This window comes from Streptopelia decaocto (genome assembly GCF_964273445.1).
Source record: "Streptopelia decaocto genome assembly, chromosome: 2".
Lineage (NCBI taxonomy): Eukaryota > Metazoa > Chordata > Aves > Columbiformes > Columbidae > Streptopelia > Streptopelia decaocto.
In genome coordinates, this window is record NC_138655.1 from 59,137,016 (window position 1) to 59,160,736 (window position 23,721).

General features: G+C 36.4%; 1 protein-coding gene across 1 annotated transcript in view; it reads left to right on the plus strand.

The window, feature by feature from the left end:
• The window catches only part of DOK6 (docking protein 6), a gene marked incomplete at both ends in the record, with an annotated part of 245,622 nt that overhangs the window by 79,805 nt on the left and 142,096 nt on the right, over positions 1 to 23,721 (plus strand). Inside the window, one exon of the mRNA XM_082045765.1 lies at positions 19,594 to 19,701. Coding sequence (XP_081901891.1) covers positions 19,594 to 19,701 — 108 coding nt within the window. The remainder of the gene's footprint in view (positions 1 to 19,593; positions 19,702 to 23,721) is intronic.

The following is a 23,721-nucleotide window of genomic DNA, read 5'->3' on the forward strand; positions in this document are numbered from 1 at the left end:
AACTGGTAAAGTTTGGACCTCGAATACATGCCTGAAGTATGGGACTGGTGCAATGAGAACTGAAGTAACTAGGTTGAGTTAGTTCATAGTGCTGGGCTGATGGTGGAGAAAATGGGAGGGTAAGAGGAGGGGATAGGAGGAGGTAGGGCTCAGCAGATAAGGAAATAGGAACTAAGGCAGTAAACAGAGTAGATTCGTACCACAGCTCAGATCTCTTCCAGACATGTTCCTGATATGTTTAAAATAAAGTTTAACTTATCACTTATGGATTTCTTGAGGTTCCCTCACTTTCAGATAAAACATGGGTTGCAAATCATCATCTTTCTGCACCACAGAACATTTTCAGTTATCACTTCTGTTTTCTCCATGGAGCTAGCCATTTCGTTTTTTAAGGTACCAGATGATGAATAAAAGCATCAAAATGGGGTTTTGTGTGCTAGGTAATACTGGAAGATGACCCATGTTGTTTTCTACCCATCTCCTGACTAACAGAAGTGTCTTAATTTGGTTATAGACCCATCTTTGAATGCATGGCTTTCCTTTAGTCACAGAATTGTATTAAATCCTTTAGGTGTGGGATGGCTGGCTGTTTAAGATGAGCTGACTGGGTGCCACTGGAAGCATTTGATTCTTGTAAAAGTCTATCTAGACTTGATTTTTTCGTTACGAATCCCTGACAGGGTTACAAGATTTGATGAAAGTAAAAACCTGATGGCTTGTGGGTAGGTATGTGGGTGGGCTGGAATTGTAAAGATGTGAGTCGGGAGGAAGGAAAGGATGGAGGTTTGATAAAGAGTGATTCTGTAAAAGACAGAGGAGACACTGTAGAAGACAGAGCATCTGTTCAATGTGTTATTAATTTTTCCTTCTTTTGCCTTTTACTTTCTATTAGAAGGCTGCTGTTGTGTAGGCAACTTGTCAATGTCTAATATATTTTAAATGCTCTGATAGGAGCACAGTGATTAATGGGCTTGGCTGTATTGAAGGCATACCAATTTGTAGTCAAATTATATTTTTTTTTAATTAGCTTTAAGATTTCTTCTGAGAAATACACTTTATAGGGCATTCTTGGAAAAGCATGCAATTTTAAAATTTCAGCAGAATTCAGGTGTCTTGCTAAAAAAAGCTGGTATTGGTGTTTTGTTTTGTGTTAATTTCACTGGTATCTTCAGCAATTATGATCTTATAATGTATGTGGTAGCTATCTTCCAGAGCTTTTTTGTTGGTTAACTAATAATGACACCTATGCTGTTGCGAATATCAATTTGCTATTAGTGTTGTTTTGTAAATAATGAATGTGAGCAGTAGGCAAAGATATCTTAAATCAACTTCATGTTTAAAACCTTGGATGCATTGTATTCTTGTATCCTCTAAGGGCTCTATTGAGTGCTACTGCAGTAAAGCATGGGAAGAGGTCATCCCCTGTTTAGATAATTTATGTTGTGATACAAATGTTATAAGAAATGGGAATGAACAGTAAAATCAAGCATCTATCTTGAACCACTGTTCAAGAGTTACTGGAACTAACTAAAGAACATCTATGTTAAGATTGAAAAAAACAAACAAATCCTCAAACAAACAAACCAAACAACAACAAACAAACCCAAACTCTTGTTTGTTTGTTTTTTAAAAGTATTTGTTCCAGTATTCAAGCTGAAGGTATAGATTTCAGTCTGCTTTATGAGGGTACTTGAAACTAACACTGTGTTTGAATGCTTGACAAACATTCCCTCAGCATTGCTTTTGTTTCAGCTTTCAGTGACAGCAGAGCCATGATGATGCTTTGGAAATTGCTGTGTTGCTATGGAAATGGCTGTGATGCCACAGGTTCAGCATTTATGCTTCATTGTCAGATCCAATGCAAGGAGAAAAATGAGGGACAAATGTCTAGGCTACTGTATCTATACAAGGTGATAATAAAAATGTGCCAAACCTTGATATTAATGATGAGTTGATTGAGAAGTTTTTAATATCTCAGAACATTCAGTTTTGGTTTGTGTGTGGGTTTCTTTTCTATAGACAATCCATTAAGCGCTTGTCTGAATTTTTGAGAGGTTCAGGTTCTGTGCCCGAATCTAAGCGATCAGAGGCAAAACTATTTCAACCTGGGAATTAGGGCACTCAACAGGAATGTCAAACTACAGCAGAGCTTACATAAATACCCTATTGTCCTACCTTTTCAGTTCCTGTGAAACAGGATGGTTGTTCTCTAGTAAGCTGTAAGTGCAAGTTCTCCTCATTAAATTAAAAAAAAATTGGTGAAGTCATGGATAAAGAAACTAGCAGCAATCATGATGTACCGGTTGGCTATCTGTGTGTGTGCATGCAGGGGAAGAGGTTCTGTCAGACATTTATTTTGCTTGGTTTGGAAGGATTACACAAAGAAATTGTTGCAGCAAGGGTTGCGGGGCAGTATTGTAAAACAATACAGGAGGGAAGTGAAATGTACCTTTCTGGGACCGTTACACTCTCCTTGTTTTACCGCAATGCAGACAACGCCTGTCTTGTGGGTCTGAACAGGATCATTCATGTGTGAGATGAATTATTTTTAGGGGTTGTCTCCTATGGCCACAAGAGCTAATACAAAATATATGTCTGAGTTATAAGCATCCTCTGAGTTTTCCAAGTAGCTGACCATCTCCCAAAGTCAGAAGTGTACTTCCTTGGACCTATCTCTTCATGTTTCAGTTATTGCTGCTTGAATAGATGCAAAGGTTCAGGTCCAAAGGTAAAATTCTTGCTCATAAACAAGACAACTGGAGTCCCAGCTTCCAAATCACCAAGGTATAAGCTTTACCATTTCCACTGGTAAAATTGCCCTGTTCTCAGACTCGGACCATCTGGAAGTCTTCTCTGGAGAGTAAATGTTAGTTATTTCATTCTATCTAAAAAGCCAATTCTTCAGTGAGACAAAATAAAAAATTAGTTCTCATTTCCTTCTAATTCTCAGAAATCAAATTAGCTTGTCCAGTTTGTATTTAGTTGTGAAAAGTTGCTTCCCTAGGGTATGGGAAATGCTTACATGTGAGCAAGAAAACAGAATTAAGTTAACATGAAAAGAATGATAGGCAATCTCTATTTATATATTTACCACTGTCTTATTTTCTTAAAGGAATCTACTATTGGAAATTGAAAATATGATTTTTTTTAACTTTTTCTCACTTCTCGTACATCTGACAACCTATGAATATCTTGAAGCAACTTGCTGTGTGTGCCTTCAGCGGTACTTGCCGTTGTTTAGACAAGAAATGAATAAATCAAAACCTAGTTATTCATCCTTGGTGTCTTCACACAAAAGTGTTTGCCTTATTCATTCAGCTACCATTAATTGCAGGTGACATGCAGGAAATTAGTTTTCTGGAATGCTTAAACACAAATTCTTTTCTGTCAAAGCAATAATTTACATCTGTGGAGTCACACCAGTCTCAGACATCTAGGACTCCTGAAATTGGTAATGAAAATGTTAGAAATAAAACAGGAAAGTTTTAAGATCAATGAAATTTCAACTTCTAGTTTGCAATGTGTTAAGTAGCTTTTTGAAATCAACAGAAAACCGTTGATTTGAGCCTGTGGCCTCTCTAGCCTAGGTTGTGGTGTAACCTTCGTGATGGATATTGTCATCAAAACCACTGCCACAGTGGTGGCAGGGCTGTAAACATTTGTTTTGTGCTCCTCGTAAAACAACAGATGGAAAAAGGGAGAAAAGTGCCATTACAGAAACAAACAAACAAACAAACAATATCAACAACAACAACAAAACAACCAAACAAAAAAACCCTTTAGTTTTAAACCCCATATGTTGGTCATTCGTTATTTCTTCTCTAAAATTTAACAAAATGGTCATATTTAATGTGTGTAGGATGCAGGTTATCCTAGACCGAGAGTAAAAGATAGGTTTGAACTTTCCCAGAGATGTCTTGATAGAAGTATCTTGATGATGTAATGAAAACTTCAAAAACTAAGTGTACATTGTATAGTGGAAGGCAAAAGCACACTTTTTTTAATATCAATTAAAACTGTGATCCCACATAATTCTTTCCCTTCATACTTTCAGAAGAATGGAAGCTACCATTCTTGACATCTAATTTCTATTCAGCTTTTGCTCAGAGCCTGACATCTGCATGCCTGTTTTGAACTGTGCTATGTTTAGACTGAAAATATGAGGTCAGAGAATTATAAGACTTGGAGGCATAAAGCATGATGGATTAAAAAATGAATTACATATCCTAACTCTAGACAAAGCAACACTAAACTTTTATTTAGAAATTACTAAACCTTAATCCACAGACTTTGTAATCATATTTTACAGTTATATGGTGAGCCACAACTATTGTTAAAAGATCTTTACTTTGGTTCATTGACTTTTTTGTGTGTTTTCACTAAATTTAACAACACTAAAGCTTTTTAGGAAGTCCTTTATTTGGAAGGGAGAAAGTTGAATTTCAGATCTTTTTTTGCGGTCTTAAAGGGGGAAAGAACTGCCATCCTGAGTTACTTCTCCTAAAAAGTGATTAAAGTTTTGTTGCTGAGAAGAAGGTAGCAATAAAAGATTGGGGGATGGGGAACGGAAAGAGAAAACTAAGGTTGGCTTGGCAACCGCACACTATATTAATGTTTTCTACAGTTTCAGAAGTAGACCTTGACACAGGACTGCTTTGATGCCTCTAACCATTTGCCTTTGCTTGAGAGCCCTGCTTCCAAAGTCTACAAGTGGCAAAACTTCTTGTAGGCTCTGTGAACCAATTTTGCTCCACTTCGTTGAAGTCCCCTTTTAAAGAGAGTAAAGGGCAAAACTGAGAAGAATAAAAGAGCAGTATCTTTAGGGAAAGGGGTCTTCAGGATGTTTTTCCTCAGAAATTATTTGCAAAGAAATATATAACTAAACTTGGCTCTAAAACAAAATGTAAGCATTTAAGGTTGCATTTAGTCATTAATTCACATATTCATAGGATCATGGAGGTCAGCTAGTCTAACACCCCTGAGTGAAACTGTTGACTACTAGTATGTGATTTTAAAATAATCTCAGCCATCATATGAAACTTTTGCCGTTCATGGTTTGCAGGAATCCTCTGCAGTAGTAATGAGAGAGATACTAAAATAGATGTCTTAATGTAAGCACTCTCTTACAAGGCACACAGCATCTATGTGACAGTTCTAAGAAATTTTAATCACCAGTGGCAATACTGGAAGGATGAAGAACCTCAGTCAGCAAAGCTTGCAAGGGTTTGTTTTTTTTCATAAGGTATATTTTGTGTAAGTCCTCTGTGCTAATGAATTTTCTGCTTGGGGTGCCTATAAATTAATTAAATTTTGACACCTTCTGTGCCTTCCTTTCGATGGTATACATTCCTCCCAGTAGAGTTTCTGAACAAAGGTATACACACATATTCACATGTTTAATTGTGGGTGTATTTTTAGAACAAACACCCACTTGCATAAGTGACTTACATCTCTGGAGAAACAGTATAGTGTTGTTAAAAGGAACTATGACAAGTAGAATGACAGAACATGCACGACAAAGGAAGTAAGTATGCATTGTATTGTGTTACTGAATTAGTTTATGCTCACTGAGGGATATATTTTTTTTACGGTTTGCCTTGCTTTTCCTGAAAAAAAACATCAAAGGCTTATTATTTTCTACTTATAGATATGGGGGAAGGGGAGAGAACTTTTAACTTCTCTTTTAAAATAATCCTATTTTAAATAAGCACTAAGACTCTAAGACCAAGCCCCAAACATGGTATATCTTGTAGAAGTATTATCTTCCAAATTTTTTACTATGTTTGTATTGTGGATTTTTGTTAGCAATGAGCAAGAAAGAAAATTCTGAAAAGAAACTGGGAAACTATTCATGTAGAGCTATTCAGAATCATCTTGACCACCCATCTTAATAACAGTATTTTGAAGCCAAATTTGACTCAGTTTTGTGAAAATGACCATTGCTCTTTTTTTCTTCTTGTTTCTGCCTGTGGTCAGTGGGACTATTGCTCTTGCTCCCTTTTGAGATACAGATAACTAAACAGCAAGCCCTTCATCTGCAAAAGATGAAGTGAAAACTTTAATAGAAATAAGGCCCGGAAACCATGTAGTGGACAACTATGCTATTACTTTCTAAAAAGACTAAGTTCAGAAAAAAATGAAAACCCCCATAAACCTCCTGTCCTCAATGTCTGTACCATTAAAATCTGCATTTTAATGATGTTTCTGCAGACTTCAGAAAAAAAGGATAGAAGCATTAAAAAGATCTGCAAAATATTTTAAAACAATTCATACTAAAAAAAATATTGTTGTAGAATGAACTTTGCTAATCTTTAAGAACAGGAGACTTCAGCTATCTATGTAGTATGGAAATAAACAGACTTCTCTATGACATTGCACAGTGTATCTCCTGGAATATATCCTGTCAGACAATTACTAATGCTAATAATTTTCTTCAATTTCTGTGCTGCTAATAATAAAAGAATGGAGACTGTTCATAGTAGAACAGAATTCCTGTCATATTCAACAACAGAAATAGGAGCAATAACAGAAATTAAAAGTAGAGGAATACAGGATTCTGTGAAACAGTAAAAAAATGCACTGTAAATATGACGATGTCCCATTATGAGTCAACTCCATTTATATGATTTATAATTTATAATTTATATATAATTTATATAATTTTTATAAAGTCTTAGAGCTTATATCCATCATCTAAGGTGATTATTGAAAGATATTTAAAGTCCAGCAGGGCAGGCTTAATAGGAAACAGAGACTTGTTAATTTGAAAGGTAGAGGAGCTGAAGGAGAAATTACATACTATGTGCTGCCTGAAAAGAATAGACTTGAGTCCTTCTAATAAGAAATAGAACAAAAGGCTCTGCCATCAAAAGGTAAGATGGTACAGCATCCTCAGCTGCTGAGTGTCACAGTGGCTGTCTGGCTGTGAGTTCACTGGTGAATTCTGCATTCAACTACCATCTCTCTGCTTGAACGGCTCTTCCTGCTGATAGATTCATTATAATATAAGTTAAAAATACAAAAGCCAGTAGGGGAATGTACTAAACCAAGTGATTTGGAGTCAAAGGCAAAAATTGGTTCATTCTGGTATTAGCTGCAAGAATTAAAATTTCTGCTGGGACAAAGCTCATAAATTAAATCACAATAAAAACTAGCTCTCCAAAGCATGGTGGTTGGGTGTTAGCCACTAAGCACCTATGAGAAGAGAATTCTGAATGTGAACTATCCAGTATTTTTTCTCCCCACTACTCCTCAGGAAGGAAATTATTGGTATCTTATTGAGCCTGTACCATGAGGACAACAAAAAAACCTGTCAGACTTCAAATATCTCCTTGGATATAAATAGTATAACAAGTAGAGAAGGAGATCAAAAAGTAGCAGGCACCTATTGGATGGCTTTCTGCAACCGAAAGAGATAGGGCTCAGTGACTTGCATATTTCCTCTCATTCATCTATACCCAACTTTTACCTAACCTATTTCAGTTGATATGCAAACTGTGTCATTTTAAGTGTGAGCTTTAAAACAGAGAATGTGTAGCAATAGCTGCTCTGCAGTACTAGACTTATATCTGTCTATATACTGGCAAGAGTTTAATGGCTACATAAAAAGAGTTGCTTTGATTAATTTCTGAGATACTGGAAATGTAACTGTGAATTTAGAATCCTATTTGTGCCATAAATACATCAATATATCTAATGGTGAGTGACCATAAAATATATTGCTTAACATTCAGAGACTGAAGTTTACCTACTGCTGTCAATATACATTGTCTGATATATGTAGATGTTGTAAATATAAAATGAAAACCTCTCAAACTCTGAATCATTCGGTTGGGGGGCTTCAAATTATGAGTGTTCAATTATGTAATTCTATACTGATTTTTTTTTCCTTCCTTGTCTCTTCTCCCTATGCTCCCCCAAATCAGAAACTTTAATTCTAAGGTATTATAAAATCATTTGGGAATTTGCCCCATAACTTCATTACAAAACAGATAGGTCAAGAGACACTTGATGTCTGTGGACTCTTGATATGTAAGACAGTACCTGTGGTGAGCCTGTCAATTGGCACCATATACAGAAATCATTATCTTGAAGAAATAAGAATTGCTCATAAAACCTTGCTTATTTCACTGTTCTAATACAAAAAAATTACACTGAAGTTGTTAGTCCATTCTCTGACAGTCTCTATATTTATCATACAGATTTTGGCAATTTTTTTTAGGTCATGATTCATAGTATGCTCTTACTCAGAGAAGCTATTAATAAAGGTAGGGTAATCATTCTATTAAACCTAATGGGTATTTTCTCTAAAATCTGCATGTTTTATTTTGTAACTTTAGTTTTCTACTGACTTTTTGCATGGAAAAATTGCTTAACAAGAAAGCTGGTTTGCTGTGGGTTTGTGAGTTCCTATTACTATATAATAGAGCTGTACCTGTAACAAGTCTTAAACTCTCACTCAAACTTCACAACAAAAATATGACGATTAACTATTTAATACTGCAAAGCCAAATCTTGCTTCTGGTAGAATTAATACTAATGAGTAAAAAATATTTGCCACTGTCCATTTCTCTTTTATGTTAGACTACGTGTTACAACTTCAGGTCTCATAGCTGAGACCATCTCAGCAGTTGCAGGAAACGAGCTATGTGGTTTTCTGCTGTTGGTTGACCTGTCTGCACCTTCTACCACTGCAACAGAAAAAATGGACTAGTGTTAGCTAATATTGAACCACTGTGCTAGGGGTTTGTACTCTGTATAGGGTATCACAGGTTTTACGTCTGATTTGACCAGAAATGCTACTATATATATATATATGTTTGTTTTTTTTTTTTTCTCTACTCACTCCTGCCCTCAGTGGTCCCCAGAGCATAGAAAATCAAGATGTTTTCTATTTATATGCAGCTGATGAGAATAACAAAATAAATAGCATCAGTTGGGCAGACTGATAATTTTCTTCTGCCCACAGGAAATAGTTATAAAAGAACAGTTTTATCTTGTACAAGCACTGGAAAGCTGGGGAGGAAAGTTTTGTTGGTTGGTTGGCTTGGGGTTTGGTTTGGTTTTGGTTTTTTGATTTGGTTTTGTTTTTTTTGTTTGGTTACTTTGGTTATGTTTTGTTTTGTTTGTTTTTCTCTGTGATAATGTTATTAAATTTGTGGGATGACCAACTTTCCCTCAACAAAGAAATTTATGTTTGGTCCATGATGCCTTGAGTGTTACCTTGGTTCTGAGCTAAAGCACAATGAAGCATTGGGATGGCTTCTGTGGATTTATCTGGATAAACTTTGGGTCAGTCTCTAAAACAATTCCAGGGTGAACTTTTAAAAAATCTATCATAGGTAGAGAGCAGGAAATTCAGAGTGGTCTTTTGGACTTCGGAAGTCTGGGTTTGGAAACCATCTGCTTTTCCTCTGCGTTATTTCCCCAGTGTTGTAGCAACATGGATTTCTAATCCATGGTAGTAGCACATTTCCCCACAGAAAATCCTGGCTGGGAATGTAACACGCCAGCTGCATTTGGGTTCTTAGGGAAGGTCTTTCATCCTATTTTTTTTTTTAGTAAAAGCTGTCTTTATCTGTTAAAAATTCGCTGTTGCAATGAAAGCTGAACAGAACTGGTGTTGGTAGTTACAAGAGCTAAGGGCTATGACTTTTTCTTCCAAATCCTCTTAGTTGTGTGTAAAAGTATTTCTTTTCTCATCTTTTTCTTGCTTTGGATTACATGTTTATTCTGTGCAATATTTAGTCTTTGTAATAGCAGACTGGTAACATCTTTAAGCAGAGATTTTCAGGAAATGTTGTAGAATAAGTAGCAAAAGAGTGGCAGAAAGCAAATCACTGATATAAAAGAATGATGTATTTGAAAGATGTGTCTTTCTGTCTGCATACATGTTTCTCTTAAACTCTTAAGACCCAGAGGAAACGATGGCTATTTTTGGGGGGTATTTGGTTTGATTTTTGTTTTTACTTTTTTTTTTTTTTTTACTTTTAAAATTCAAGTATTTCTGTACATGAATAATACAGCAAATGTCACTGCGGTACTCAATTTTAGCATCCATTTTATTCCTGCTGCAGAGGATTCTTGCTAACTCTGCGTTTTTAACTATTTCCACTTACCATCAACTGTTAATTCATCTTTCTCCCCTTCAATTACATAGAAAGTAAGATGTAATGAAGGTCTTTGGGGGCACACTAGTATCTGTTAAAACTATGATTCTTTGGCAGGAGGAGATTTAACCTATATGTTACAGCAATGCAAGCAATGAAATGTCAAAAAACAGCACTGATATTAGACATCCTCCTGATTGTTACTATTTGTAGGGTCCTGCTTCAATCCTGGGGCTTCATTCTGCAGAACACCTTCTTTTCTATATCAGATGAATTTCTCCATGAAGTCTAAGACGTGATAATATTTAAAGGACAGACAAAGCAGAATATGTAACTTCATAAAAAAGGATAAGTTTCGTTTATAGGTAACCAACATAAACGTTTCATACAACCTGGTACTTCCGAGGTTGACTGAATGCAATGTCATGGATAAATGCCATTTTTAGAATCTGTGCTCTGTTCTGTAATACAATGTACCCAAGTAAGTTTGAAGTGCTTTTCTTTTACATTGGCATTTATATATTGTATGGTCTCAGTATATTTAGACATGTTGCATGCACTTCCTGCATGAGTGCATGCCTGGGACTGTGATCAGGCGTTTAATAATGCACCTGTAGATTATGGTTTGCTTTCACCCGTATATATCAGTGTGGCTGGTTTTGTGAGATTTTCTAGCTATATGCTGAAATCACAAAATACATCAAAGAATACAAGACCCTAACTTTCCTGTTCTACTTTGAGGAGCACTGGAACAGGCTCCCCAGGGAGGTGTCACAGCTCCAAGCCTGACAGTGTTCAAGAAGAGACTGGACAACACCCTCAGACACATGGTGTGAACTGTGGGGTTGTCATATGCAGGGACAGGAGTTAGAGTCAATGATCCTCGTGGGTCCCTTCCAACTCAGGACATTCTATGATTCTATGATCAATTGCTGTTAGAAATTATATACTTACATAAACATACAGTGATACATTCAGCTCACATTTTTATTCTTTGTGGAAAGTGCTTTAGAATTAGTCCTGTGCTCAGCTATATTAAATCCCGTGCAAAGCCCACCATGTCCACTTATTTGATCAGTGAAAACAACAGCATCTTGAGGACCTTCTAAGACAGGTTTCCATGTGATAGTGTAGAGACAAGTAAGGATATATGTGGCACGATACTAGCTGATTTAAACCTAAGGAATAATTTTGGATTCTGAAGCTTGTAACCCTCTAAACTGGAGCTGTAAAACTGATTTGAGTATTTGTCCCTTAGTAATATAGAACAGATGTTTGCGATTACTGTTCTGTTAGGAAGCTCTGCTTCATTTTAAGGTATTCTGCTGCATGGTTTTGTTTCTGTAACAGTGATTTTCACAAATCCCCACCTTTCTAACAAAAATGTGAGGAGATAGATACAATTTTTCAAGGTATGTTATTTCAGATTCTGGTTTAAGGTCTTAATTTTTATTTATAAAGACATAAATAAGAAATCTATCTCAATAACAGTAACTTGTCTCTTTCTCAGCATTAGGTTTCCTCACAGGTCTGCTAAATGCCTTTAACTTTTTCAATAAAGTGATGGCTGTCTACTAAATATGTGTAAAAGATGTGTTTCAGCTTAATAAGTTCATCCACAGTAGAGTCAAAAATTAAGAAGTTTCACTGCACTGGTATTTCCATTATTTTGATATAAAGCTTTATGATTAAAAACTGATAAAAGGGGTTATAATGTTTCTTCTGTAAATATTGCTTTCCATTGCAGAATTTCAAACCATTATTTGTGCTTTGTTGTATTCAAGTGGTCTATCTTTATTTGTAACTAATTAAAGTAAAACTTCATAAAAAGTGAGGAAAGAATTGATATTTCCACCAAAGAAATATCAGATGAGTTAAGTAAGCTAGTTACTCCAGTTCAATTTGAGAAGCTTCTCAAATTTATTATTAAAATATAGCAAAACCATAACTTTTTCTTCTTTTTTTTTTTTTTTCTGATTACATTTAGAAAAGTACCTGTGGGAGGAGATACGAATTTGGTGCAAATTCTGGCTACATCATTGTTCATAAGTAGCTGCTACATATTCACTTAAGCTCAGTGAAATGCTTGACATTTCTTTGGCATAACATTTTCTTTAAAAATATTGCAAGTTCTGGGATTTTCCTGCTGAATATCTCCTAAAACTGTTTTAACCAGACTTTTGTTTTGAGGTTTTTTTGTCATCTACTTTGAGGCCAGACATGAAGCAAGCAGTATTAGGTTTCCTCCAATATCACAGGGTTTAGTCTTGCCAAAACTGACTCAGAAATGCAGAAAGCCAGAAAATAGCTACTGGAACTGATTTTTTTAAATAACCATACGATCAATTCAGATAAAAGTGACAAATTCTGCTGATCTGCAGACTGCTATGAAGACTGGGCACATTATTTTTGTAGGCTGTCCTTCTGTCCTTGAATTACTGTGCTGGCAGTTCAAAGCAAAGTAACAGTGGTGAGTTTTTAAGCTGTCGGTGCTTAAGCATTGATGAAATTGTATAACACTCTTCACATGAATACAACATGCAAATCTGTTCAGATGTGTTTCCCCCGCTCTTTTTTTGAACACACACACACACACACACACACACACACACACACACACACACACAAGACTTCAGATTCTATAGCTGAAGTGTTTATACACGCAGTAGTTTATTTAGTATGGGAATAGTTGGAAAATTACTATGGTGTGCTTAGATTTCACAGAACTCTCTAATAATAAAATAAATCTTTATATGGATTGCATGTATAGCTTGTGACTGTAACATCAAAAATTATATTTTAAACATCTATATGCATCTAAAATGGTATGTTATGGCAGTGGAAAGATGACGTATGTGTACTATAACTGAATGAATTGTCCCTAATCATCTTTCTCTAACCATCCTAATTCTCTGCAATCAAGCCCACAAGGATTGATTTAATCTGAGATGAAACAGTTTGTAGCAGATGTTCCTCTCTTTCTTCTATTCCTAACCTAAAATGCCAACAGATTTGCAATCTGGGAAATAATAAAAAAATGCTATCAAAACTTTTAGGATTTGAACTATGACACTAAAATGATCTCAGGCCTAATTGTCTTCTATAATGTTGCAGAAGGTCATATCACAAGGTTTCTAAACTAGAGCTTTAACCTTTCTTCCTAATTAGAATGATAAAATGAAGCTCAAGGGTATGTACAAGGTTTTCACATATAAGGCGTATTTCCCTGTTGGATAACCTTCGTAACACACCTTCAGACAGCATTTTTTATTAAAGGCATTTGTAGTGATCATTTGGGGGTACATTCATGGGGTTTTTTAATCCTACCTTTACAGTTTTTTGCAATTGTGTTGTGGTGGATACTATGGCGATGTTTGAAGAAAATAAGTTGAAATAGGCAAGAGCAGGTGGAGAGTTAGAATCAATTAAAAAAGGGACAGCCTCCCAAGGCTTATTGTATCTTGTGGTAAAGTCTTGGCCCCTCATCCCAGAGCTGCTGACAGAAGGAAGTAACTTCATGCTTCCGAGCAGGGCTATAGGTTATTTTTGCCTCTCTTCCTGTATGGGATGTGTTTGTCAGATGACTCTGGAGGATCTCTGCTCTGCAGCTGGGAGATACCTAAGCTCCCAGTGGTGTGGTAAAGGAGCAGGAGCTGCCCTTGATTCCTCTACTCTGCACCTTCTGCACTAATTTGGGAGCTCAGTGCTGTGTGGCCATGTTCCGCCTATCTTGTTTCTTCATACAGGTCCAAATTTGCCTCCCAAAATGCACCCACTTAGTGCAGTGGCAACTGCATTTCAAAAAAGTAGACAGTGAAACCAGTGCTGTTCAAAACAAGGAAAAACACTGTTTCTAGGGCACTTTAATTTCAAAGGCGGCCAGAAACCTATAGTGTGGAGGGAGGGCATGCCTTGTTAGGATGGTACTTGCTTTTGTTTTTTTAATGTAAAGTGTTGGTAACTCAAGTAGGTAGATTGCAATGATGAGGTATTTTGTTTTCTTTTGTTTTCTATTGACTTTAGTCAGCAATAGCTTGTACTCTGCAACTTTCTCTTTAGCAGAGACACAAATAGCTTTGTCTTCCCATTTTCCTCTTGGACCTTTTTACAGATAATAACTGTTTTTCAATGTCTCTTAAATTTTACTTAAATGCATGACAAGTGTAGTTCCACTGAAATACTAAGTTGTCACCCCTTGACTCTTCTTCCTTTGCCAAAATATGCACACAAAAATCAAAATGTGGTGGGTGTCAAAAAAATGGTTAAATATGACTTTACTGAGATTTCTTTTTTCTTACTAGGAATACTACATTTTTAAATTTGTGAGCCAAGATATTTTTAGCTCACAACACACTATATTTCTCTCACATACCCCATGAAAACCAATATCCATTTTTAATGGCGATAACTAGTGAAGTAAATATGAACATGTTAATGTTTTAGAGCTTTGTATGCATACACTGCAGATGTTGTCTCCTCCAGCAGGAGAGCACTGCGCATGGAAAGTCAGGGAGGATAAAACAACTAACCTTTCCTTCAGATAATAAGAGATAAATGTAGGACTGAATATTACTATGTAGATGTCTTCCTGGGAAAACCATTTGATGGGCTATGCTAGCAAAGAGACCCATGAGCAATGCTTCAGTGCCCATCCTGATCAATGATGGTTTCTGTTAGTAACTAGGAGCTGACTCACTGCTACTTCTCTTGAGACAAATGTTTCTACAGCTAGTGGCAGAAAATTAGATGGTTTTCCAATATACCCAAGAAAATGATTGCCATTTGTACTATATTTTGGATAGGGGCAGGGGGATCTCAGAGCATGTTAAATGCTTTAAAAAAAAAAAAAAAAAAAAAAGGCAAGCAGTTTATAGTGGTGTAACTTTCTTTTTCTGGCAATATGGATGAGGGTTGAATTTTTGGAATAATGTGGAGAGACTTGTCAATAAAAATCCCTTCTCAAAATATTAGTGATGACTGGCAAAGCTTTATTAGCTACAGCTGTAGATAAAAATAAATGTTAATCTCAAAAGCATCTATTGTAAATGACTAGGAAAAGGCCTTAGAAATCTCAGGCTAATGGAAAATCACATGTAAGATTCCTACTGTAAAGAAATTATTTTAAATTATTTTAGGAAAAGGAAAAAAAAATCTTATTGCTAAAAAACTAATTTAGCCAATGAATTTCCTGTAATATGTGTTTTAATAGATTTATTATGAACAAGCATGACAGAAATAAAACAAAAATGTATTATATAAGCATGAAGAATAATGATCCATTCAGAAGCCAAACTTTTGTGTATATTGGTCAAAAATATTTAAAAAATATGAACATGCTGGAAAGGTGACCGGAGAGGTGAGTTAAGCAGCAGAAGTAGGAAAATAAGAATCTGCAGAGATTTTTACTATGAGTTGATCTGTTGTAGCATTTCAAGTAAAATATAATAAAGGAATCTCTAAAGATTAATAGAAATGGAGCAATACTGGAAGTTGAATTACTGACTGAAAAGATTTCAGAAATCATTTGGGCACGATAATGTTATATTGTTCCAGGTCTGGTATCCTTTTCTGTCGCTAATGAGATGAATCTGTCCTTAGGAACAGAGGCTACTCTCCTCTGAAAGTTTGTACATTGTAATGAAAATCATTCCCGTATGAGATTGCAAGGAGCAGCTGAATCATTTCTCACTAGACCACAAGTGTACTGAGTTACTGTCGTCACTTACTGATTTATAGTTGCACAGGTAGTGGGATCTAGAGAAATATTATTTCTCTGCTTTGCCCATCTTGTAAAACTGAGAGAAGGAGCGTTGTTTAAAGTGGTTCTGCTATGCCCTGGACTCAGCAGGTGATTTCAATAGAATCCTTCTCAGGTTTGTACTGAACAAGTTTTGGTCCTTCTAATTGATACTTTAATAAAAGGAAAACCAAACATAGCATGTACTTATTGTTATCTTTCTGAATTTCACCAGAGAAAAGCAATGGCATTGGCTTAAACTTTGTGGTGTTTGCCACCAATACAAAATTTTTCAATCATATTTGCTGAGCAGTGAGTGCTCATCCAAGAATGCTGTAAAACTGATTAAATGATCAAATATTTGGCAGTTCTTCAACTATGCATATGTGAAAAACAGACACTTAAATCTCACAGGAAATACTAATTATTATGTAGACAACACCATGAGTGGTTGTATTCTCTCTGTTGTTGAAGGACTGATGCTGATTTCTTTCACAATGGCTACCCCAATTATCTGAGGACTTTAGAAATCTTTCAGAAGTTTTGATTACAGCCAGTAGCATCCTAAAGTAGGCCAGGGATAAAAGAGTATCTCACAGACTGTGAATAATTGATTAGGCTTCTGTATAACAATAAGGTGCCTTATGAAAGGCAAATGTTGGTTGCTATGTGCTCAGATCTGCACCTATTTATTTATATTTGCAGGTAAATTCAGATGCTAATGCTTTTTCAAACACTGAAATACAAACTGTCTGTTGGTGTAGTAAGGTAAAATGCTGCTGAAATGCAGTGGAACTGTATCTGATTATACCAGCTTTAAGAATAGGTTAAAAAAAAAGAAAAAAGTAAGGATGTACCTTAGTGTACGTACACACACCATATCAGGAGCCCTCTTCAAACCTTTCTGTTCTTCAGATCTCCCTTCTCCCTAAAGGTCTGGAAAAAAACAGATGCCAATGAATTGGAGCAGTAACAGTCTAAAGGTTAAAACTTATGGTTCCCTCCTCTTGCTGTTCAGTGTCATCCTTTAAAAGAAAGGGCTGTTCGTTCCTGCAGTCTATGTGCTGAAGATTTTAAATTCATCCCAGTGCTGAAATGTGGGAAATGGCCTGATAAGGAGCATCCTTAAAGATAATATCTCTCCCTCTTCCATGGATACTTTGAAGTGCCCACTTATAAGGGAGTCAAAGACTCCCTCTTGAATTTTGTCACTTCAGCTGCAAACCCTCAAACTTGCTTCCACACTGTCCCAGATTGATATCCAGTGAAAAAAGGCTGAAGTTGCCATTCAGGAGACCCTGCTCATTTGTCACTGAAGGAATTGCTTTGGAGGACATAGTAGATGACCTTTTATCTGGCAAAAGTTCTCATCCTTGCAGGGAGAAATCTGGCTCCTTGATTTTGCATATCGAGTTTTCAATTTATTAAGGATACTTCTGACGTACTGGATCTAACTGATAGTTTGCATTTACAATGAAATATGAATGTGACATATATATTAAAAAAACAAAACAAAACCACCAAAGAAAAAAAAGACCAAAAAACCCTAATCTTCAAAAAACCTCTCAGTTGATTAGAACAAAGCTTCTGTTACCTTATCACCAGCTGTCCAAAATTCAGGTCATCTGTAAAATGTGGATTTGTTGGCTGTGCTAAAACCCACGGCCACTGATGACAGGACTTGTAGGTTGATCTGTTTTTCTGAAGAGAAGTCTTTTAGGACTGTAAATGATTAAGGGCAGACAATGAAAATAAGGAAATCAATAAAGGATTTAAATGAAGGCAATGGCTTTTACCTTAATAAAAAGACTTTCCTCAGAGGAAAAGAGATTAACTGAAAATACATGGAGACTAAAAAAAAAACCCCACATCCCTCAAGAGCCAGTAGTGTTATTAAAAGCAACACTTTCATGAAATGAATAAATAAGTCCCCTTTGGACAGCTGGTGCTGTTGCTTTTCGCAAGGTCAAAATAGCATGAATATCCTCTTCCTGTGTGTGGAGCTTTTCACACCATAACATTATGAAGAGTTAACTTGGGTTAATCAAGAGATAACTGAGGGAGCAGTGCTTCAGCTTTGGAAAAGTAAGTTGCAACAGTGCCAACACATTATTTGTAGAAAGTACTATCTAATAAAGATGGTTTATGATGTCCCACAGTGTAATGTCATTTTTTTTTTTCAGGAAATATGATATCGTTTTTGCTTTCCTCCAGGTTAGGTGAAATAATTTCTGAGATAGGAAGTACAGTTGTACAGCTGCCACTTTACAGCCTTAGTAGGAAAAAACTGATATGTGTATGCCTTGTAAGAAGTACATTTACAGATGACTTCATTAAATGCCTTGTTTTCTTCCAAAAGTCTTCATAATTAAAGATATTGATACTGTAGTCCAATTGTTGTTTATTAAAAGAAAACACTTATTTTGACTGATAACATTCATCTGAGATAATGGCAACAGGATAGTGTCAGTATTATTATATCAGAATGTAGTTAATTAATCTTAATTGTTTTAATGACACTATATTTGCTGCTTATACTCAGTTTAGACAGCAGCACATTGAGGGGAAAACTCATTTTTTTAGCTCTCCCTGCTCATATTTCCTTGTGGTTTGTGTTTTTGTTTGTTTGTTTGTTTTGTAATAGGTGATGTATTTGATCCAGATTAAATAGTACTGTACTTCTTGTGTTGTATCATTAAATTTTGTAGAATTTCTGAAGAAATAAGTCTCATCACATATGGCCAGTGGAACAGGTTTTTCATTTGTTTTTCTATGTAACCTTAAAATAATAACATAAAATTCTGTACAGTATTGTGTATAGAGCTATGCAAGTACTGAAAAGGAAAATGGAGTAAACTATTTTTATAGATTATAAAACTAGTTTAATATCTAATCCTTTACTTGCATAATATAGTCTAGAGGATTAGCCTTAATCAGCTTCTGTTTGAACTGTATTCTCATCTGATAATTCAATCCTGATTTTAAGCTTCTGGTTATGGCAATACCATCAGAATGATTGGAAATTAGTCTAATAAACTACCCTTATTGCTTAAAAATGCATTTTAGGCTAAGTCTAGTAATCTAGTGTTTTTCTCATTAAAAAGAGAGGATTTTTTTGTGTGTGTGTGCTTTCTGGAGGATTTTATTTTTCACTACATGTTCCCAAACTTTATTAATCTGCATAGTTTTTCCCTAGAAAGTTTGTCATTGAACTAAGTGAGAGAACCAGATGTTGTTGAACACTAATGGTCACATTGGTGCTTTTTCAACCTTGTGTTTTCTGTGCATACAAGCTTACACTAGATGCCAATCATTGTATTGTGTTAAAACCTGCAATGAATGTTTCTCAATGGTATTGATAGTCTCAGATATAGAGTAGAAATGTGAAAGCTAGAAATACATGGAGTGAATTCTGAATGTACTTCCTCTAATGATAACTTCATAATTCTTTTCATATTGAAAGATTGTGCATTTACTTTCATCTCAGGAATTGTCAAATTTTGCATGCATGAAAGAAATTGAATAAAAAAATCTAGAAATGACTGAAAATCAATATGTATAAATTGACATTGTATAAATTGACAATTGGCATTGTGTAGAAATAATTGATGCTTTCAAAATTTTCCAGACTTTCAAAATAAAATATTGACATTTTAAAATTTCTTCCTAAGTTATGTAACTGAATGCATTTGTGATACTGTCTACCTTTAAAGAAAAGCTAATATAAACTCTTTATTTTGTTTGCAGATTTTCAGGCGTTGTTGGTTGGTTTTCAAGAAGGCTTCCAGTAAAGGACCCAGGAGACTAGAAAAATTTCCAGATGAGAAGGCAGCATATTTCAGGAACTTTCACAAGGTAAGTTATGCCTTTCTTGTGGAATGAATCATTGCCTGTTTAGCACTCTTCCTTGGGAAGGAGGTTTTCTTTGTACGTCTAGTTTGCAAACAATAAAGTGAGATCGGATTGAAAACCTAATCTGGACACTAAAAGCACAGCAAAGCCTCGGTAAATCTTAGTGATGCAGGTCAGATATCCCACTGTTTTTTCCAGATGAGCACAAAACCCTCAATGTGTGTGAAGTAACGGACTGATGTTTTTCTCTTTAAACATTTGTATTTTGGAAATGTGTAAAATTGGCTGCTTAATCACATATTTAACCATTAGTTCTTAACTAGTATTGAACAAATTCTGAAAATGCTTAATGCCTCAGTTGTAATGGTGACACTAGTTGTCAAGATTTACAAGTGCTGTCAACAACAAGTATTTTTAAGGGTTAAAAATTCAGGATTCACTGAATGAGAATCTCCCTGCCTTTTCTGTCACTTTCACTTCTGTGATGGAAAACAAGATATTTGAGCACAGGTTTTTCTTTCTGTCTTGTAAGTTACTGTTATCAGCTCCCCAAGTCAGTCAGTAGACTTCAAGTTAGCTAATCCTAAAATAGGGCAGGGCTCTGTACTTGTACTCATGTCTTCTATCCAACCACGTTTAGCTTTATGTCATATCAGAGTTAGATATTACATTAATCTGGCAAGTTGAAACAAAACGATGACTTAACCAAGGTCACATGGCAAGCAGTGATTGTGGATGTGAGCCTAGATCTCTTGGAGGCAGCTCTAATGCTTTTTATCATAAAAATACAAATTGGCCTTTAAGTTCCAGTAACCTCTTGGTATCTCTAAAGGAAAAATGTATATATAATAAATAACATGTAATTATCCTATGAATATTAATATTGTCTAAGAAAAAGAGACACAGTAATTTCATATTGCCAAAAATCCAATTTCTGATCCTATGTTGTCATTCAGGTTTAGGACTGAAGTGTACCTATTGGCACCTTCAGTGATGTACCACATGGCAATGTTTGCTCCCATGTGTAGAAGGGCCACATCAAGTAAAAGTGATTCTTCTCTTCCACATAAATTTCAAAAAACATTTACTTTCAAAATGTAGCTTAATGATGGGTCTTTAAAAGGAATAATTGGATGGTTTGAGCTGATAGCTGGGTTGGGTTGACCATGTCTGGATGACAGGTGCCCACCAAAGCCACTCTGTCACTCCCCTGGAGTGACTCAGCTGGACAGGAGAGAGAAAATATAACAAAATATAACAAAAGGCTCATGGGTTGAGATAAGGACAGGGAGAGATCACTCATTTACTATCACAGGCAAAACAGACTCAACCTGGGGGAATGTATATAATTTATTACCAACCAAATTGGAGTAGGATATTGAGAAATAAAACCAAATCTTAGAAACACCTTCCTCTCAACCCTCCCTTCTTCCTGCACTTTACTCATAATTTTCTTCTTCCCCTCCTCAGCAGGAGGTCTCCTCACAGTCTTTCCTTGTTCCAGTATGGGCTCCCTCCAACAGGAGACTATTCTCAACAAACTTGTCCAACATGAGTCCTTCTCACAGGCTCCGATTCCTCATGAACTGTTCCAGGGTGGATCCTTTACATGGAGCGTAGTCCTTCAGGAGCAGAGTGCTCCAGTGTGCACGGTTCACAAGTCCTGCCAGCAAACCTGCTCCAGCCTGGGCTCCTCTCTACATGGATCACAGGTCCTGCCAGGAGCCTGAAACAACATGGGCTTCCCACAGAGTCACAATGTCCTTCGGGAGCATCCACCTGCTCTGGCATGGGGTCCTCCGTGGGCTGCAGGTGGAGATCTGCTCCACCATGGACCTCCATGGGCTGCAGGGGGAGAATCTCCCTCTCACCATGGTCTGTACCACAAACTGCAGGGGAATCTCTGCTCTGGCACCTGGAGCACCTCCTCTTCCTCCTTCTTCAGTGACCTTAGTGTCTGTAGGTCTGTTTCTCTCACATGTTCTCACTCTTCTCTCCAACTGCAATTGCTGTTTCACAGGTTTTTTCCCCCCCCTTCTTAAATAAGTTATCACAGAAGTGCTACCACTGTTACTGATTGGCTCATCCTTGGCTAGTGGTGGGTCTGTCTTAGAGCTCTATCGAACACAGGAGAAGCTTCTAGCAGCTTCTCACGAAAGACATTCCTGCAGCATCCCAGCTGCCAAAACCTTGCCATACATACCAAATACATTCCACCCCTTGCCTTTGTGAATCGCATATTTAAGAATTATTAAAATCCACATTCATCAAACAATCTTCACAAACTTCACTCACAACAAGTAAAAAATAATCCACTACACCAAAATAAAAATAAGATCATCACAACACCAAAGGGAAGCGGACAATTTACATACAATCTACCCCTCATCCCTTCACCACAAGTACAACTGAAATTTCCCATGATCATTCTGCTCTTTGTTTCCTAGATGTATTAAGCCCATATTTGCCCATTACTTCTCCCATTTACTGTTCTTACCTGGAATTCCTCATGTCCCCTGTTGGGCTCCAGGAAGGACTGTGGTGGGTTGAGCTTGGCTGGATGTCAGGTACCCACCAAGCCACTCTATCACTTCCCTCCTCAGCAGGATAGGGCAGGGGGAGAAAATGAGGGGGGAAAAAAATCATGGGTCAAGGTAAAGGCAGTTTAGTAAAGCAAAGGCAAAGACCACATGTGGAAGCAAAGGAAAACAAAATATTTATTCTCTACTTCCCATCAGCGGGTGATGTCCAGCCACTCCCCAGGAGGTAGGGCTTTAGTACGCAAGACAAACATGTTTTTCCAGAAGACAAACATCATAATAATGAATGACCATCCTCATTCTCACTTCTCTTGGCTTTTATTGCTGAGCAGATGTCATACGGTGTGGAATATCCCTTTGGTCAGCTTGGTTCAGCTGTCCTTACTGTGTCCCCTTCCAACATCTTGCCCATCCTCAGCCTACTGGTAAGGGGGAATGTCAGAGAGGCAGCCTTGCTGCTGTACAAGCACTGCTCGGTAGTAGCCATAAAAAACACTAGTGTGTTGATAACTCCTTTCTAGTTACCAATACAAAGCATAGCACTATTAAAGTGGCTATGGGGAAAATTATCTCCATCTTAACCAGGCCCAATGCAATAGCTGTAGTGATGGCGGCAATGCCAAGGACATCCATTATCTGTGAAGTCTATATGGATTAGCAACAGGGCAGAAGCATGATTGTGTGGGCACTGAGGGGAGCTTTGGTCATGGTGGTTTTTTTTTGTTTTGATTTGGTTTGGTTTGGTTTGGTTTTTTATTGTTTTTTGAGTGTGTTATTGCCTATAGCATACTTTATGTGGAAAAGGACTCAAAATCACTTTTTATGTTGCTTCTCAGTTGTTGTCTTTACAGAAAAAAACATGTGAAATGTAAGAAGCGTTTTGAGAGGCTAAAAAAATAACATAGATACAGATGCAGCTATATGTTGTAGCATTGATGGAAGCATGGACCTCTGCATGTAACATGAGCAAATTGAAGGAGGGTGTTGTTCTTTTTCAGCCCTTTTTTTCATCTTATTCTACTCTGGGGGCAGGGAGGGGGAAGAAAAAGAAATGGATGACCTCTCCTATTTAAAAGGATACAGGGTTTCTGACTGTAGAGAAAAAAAAAAAAGAATTGTATCCATTCACTTGGATTATACCCATTTTTCAAATAGTCATCAAATAATTTCTAAAGTTATATTATCAGAAAATAGAAATCCTGAATGTTATTCTCAGGCTTGATTTTTTTTTTTAAAGAATATTTTATTTTTTGACAATGATTATTCTCCTCAATTGCCTCCATTCTGATAAATGAAACAGTGGTGAAGTGTAGATGTTCATGAGTTCTGAATAGTTATCAAGTGTGACTATTGAGGGAACAATGCAGATTGTTATCAGAACAAATATAGGTATTTGTTTGCTGATATTGGGTCAAAATATCCTGCTTCTCTTTTTTTCTAGAGTTGCTTTATTGCTTTGTTATATTTTGAAGTAGTTCAAAAC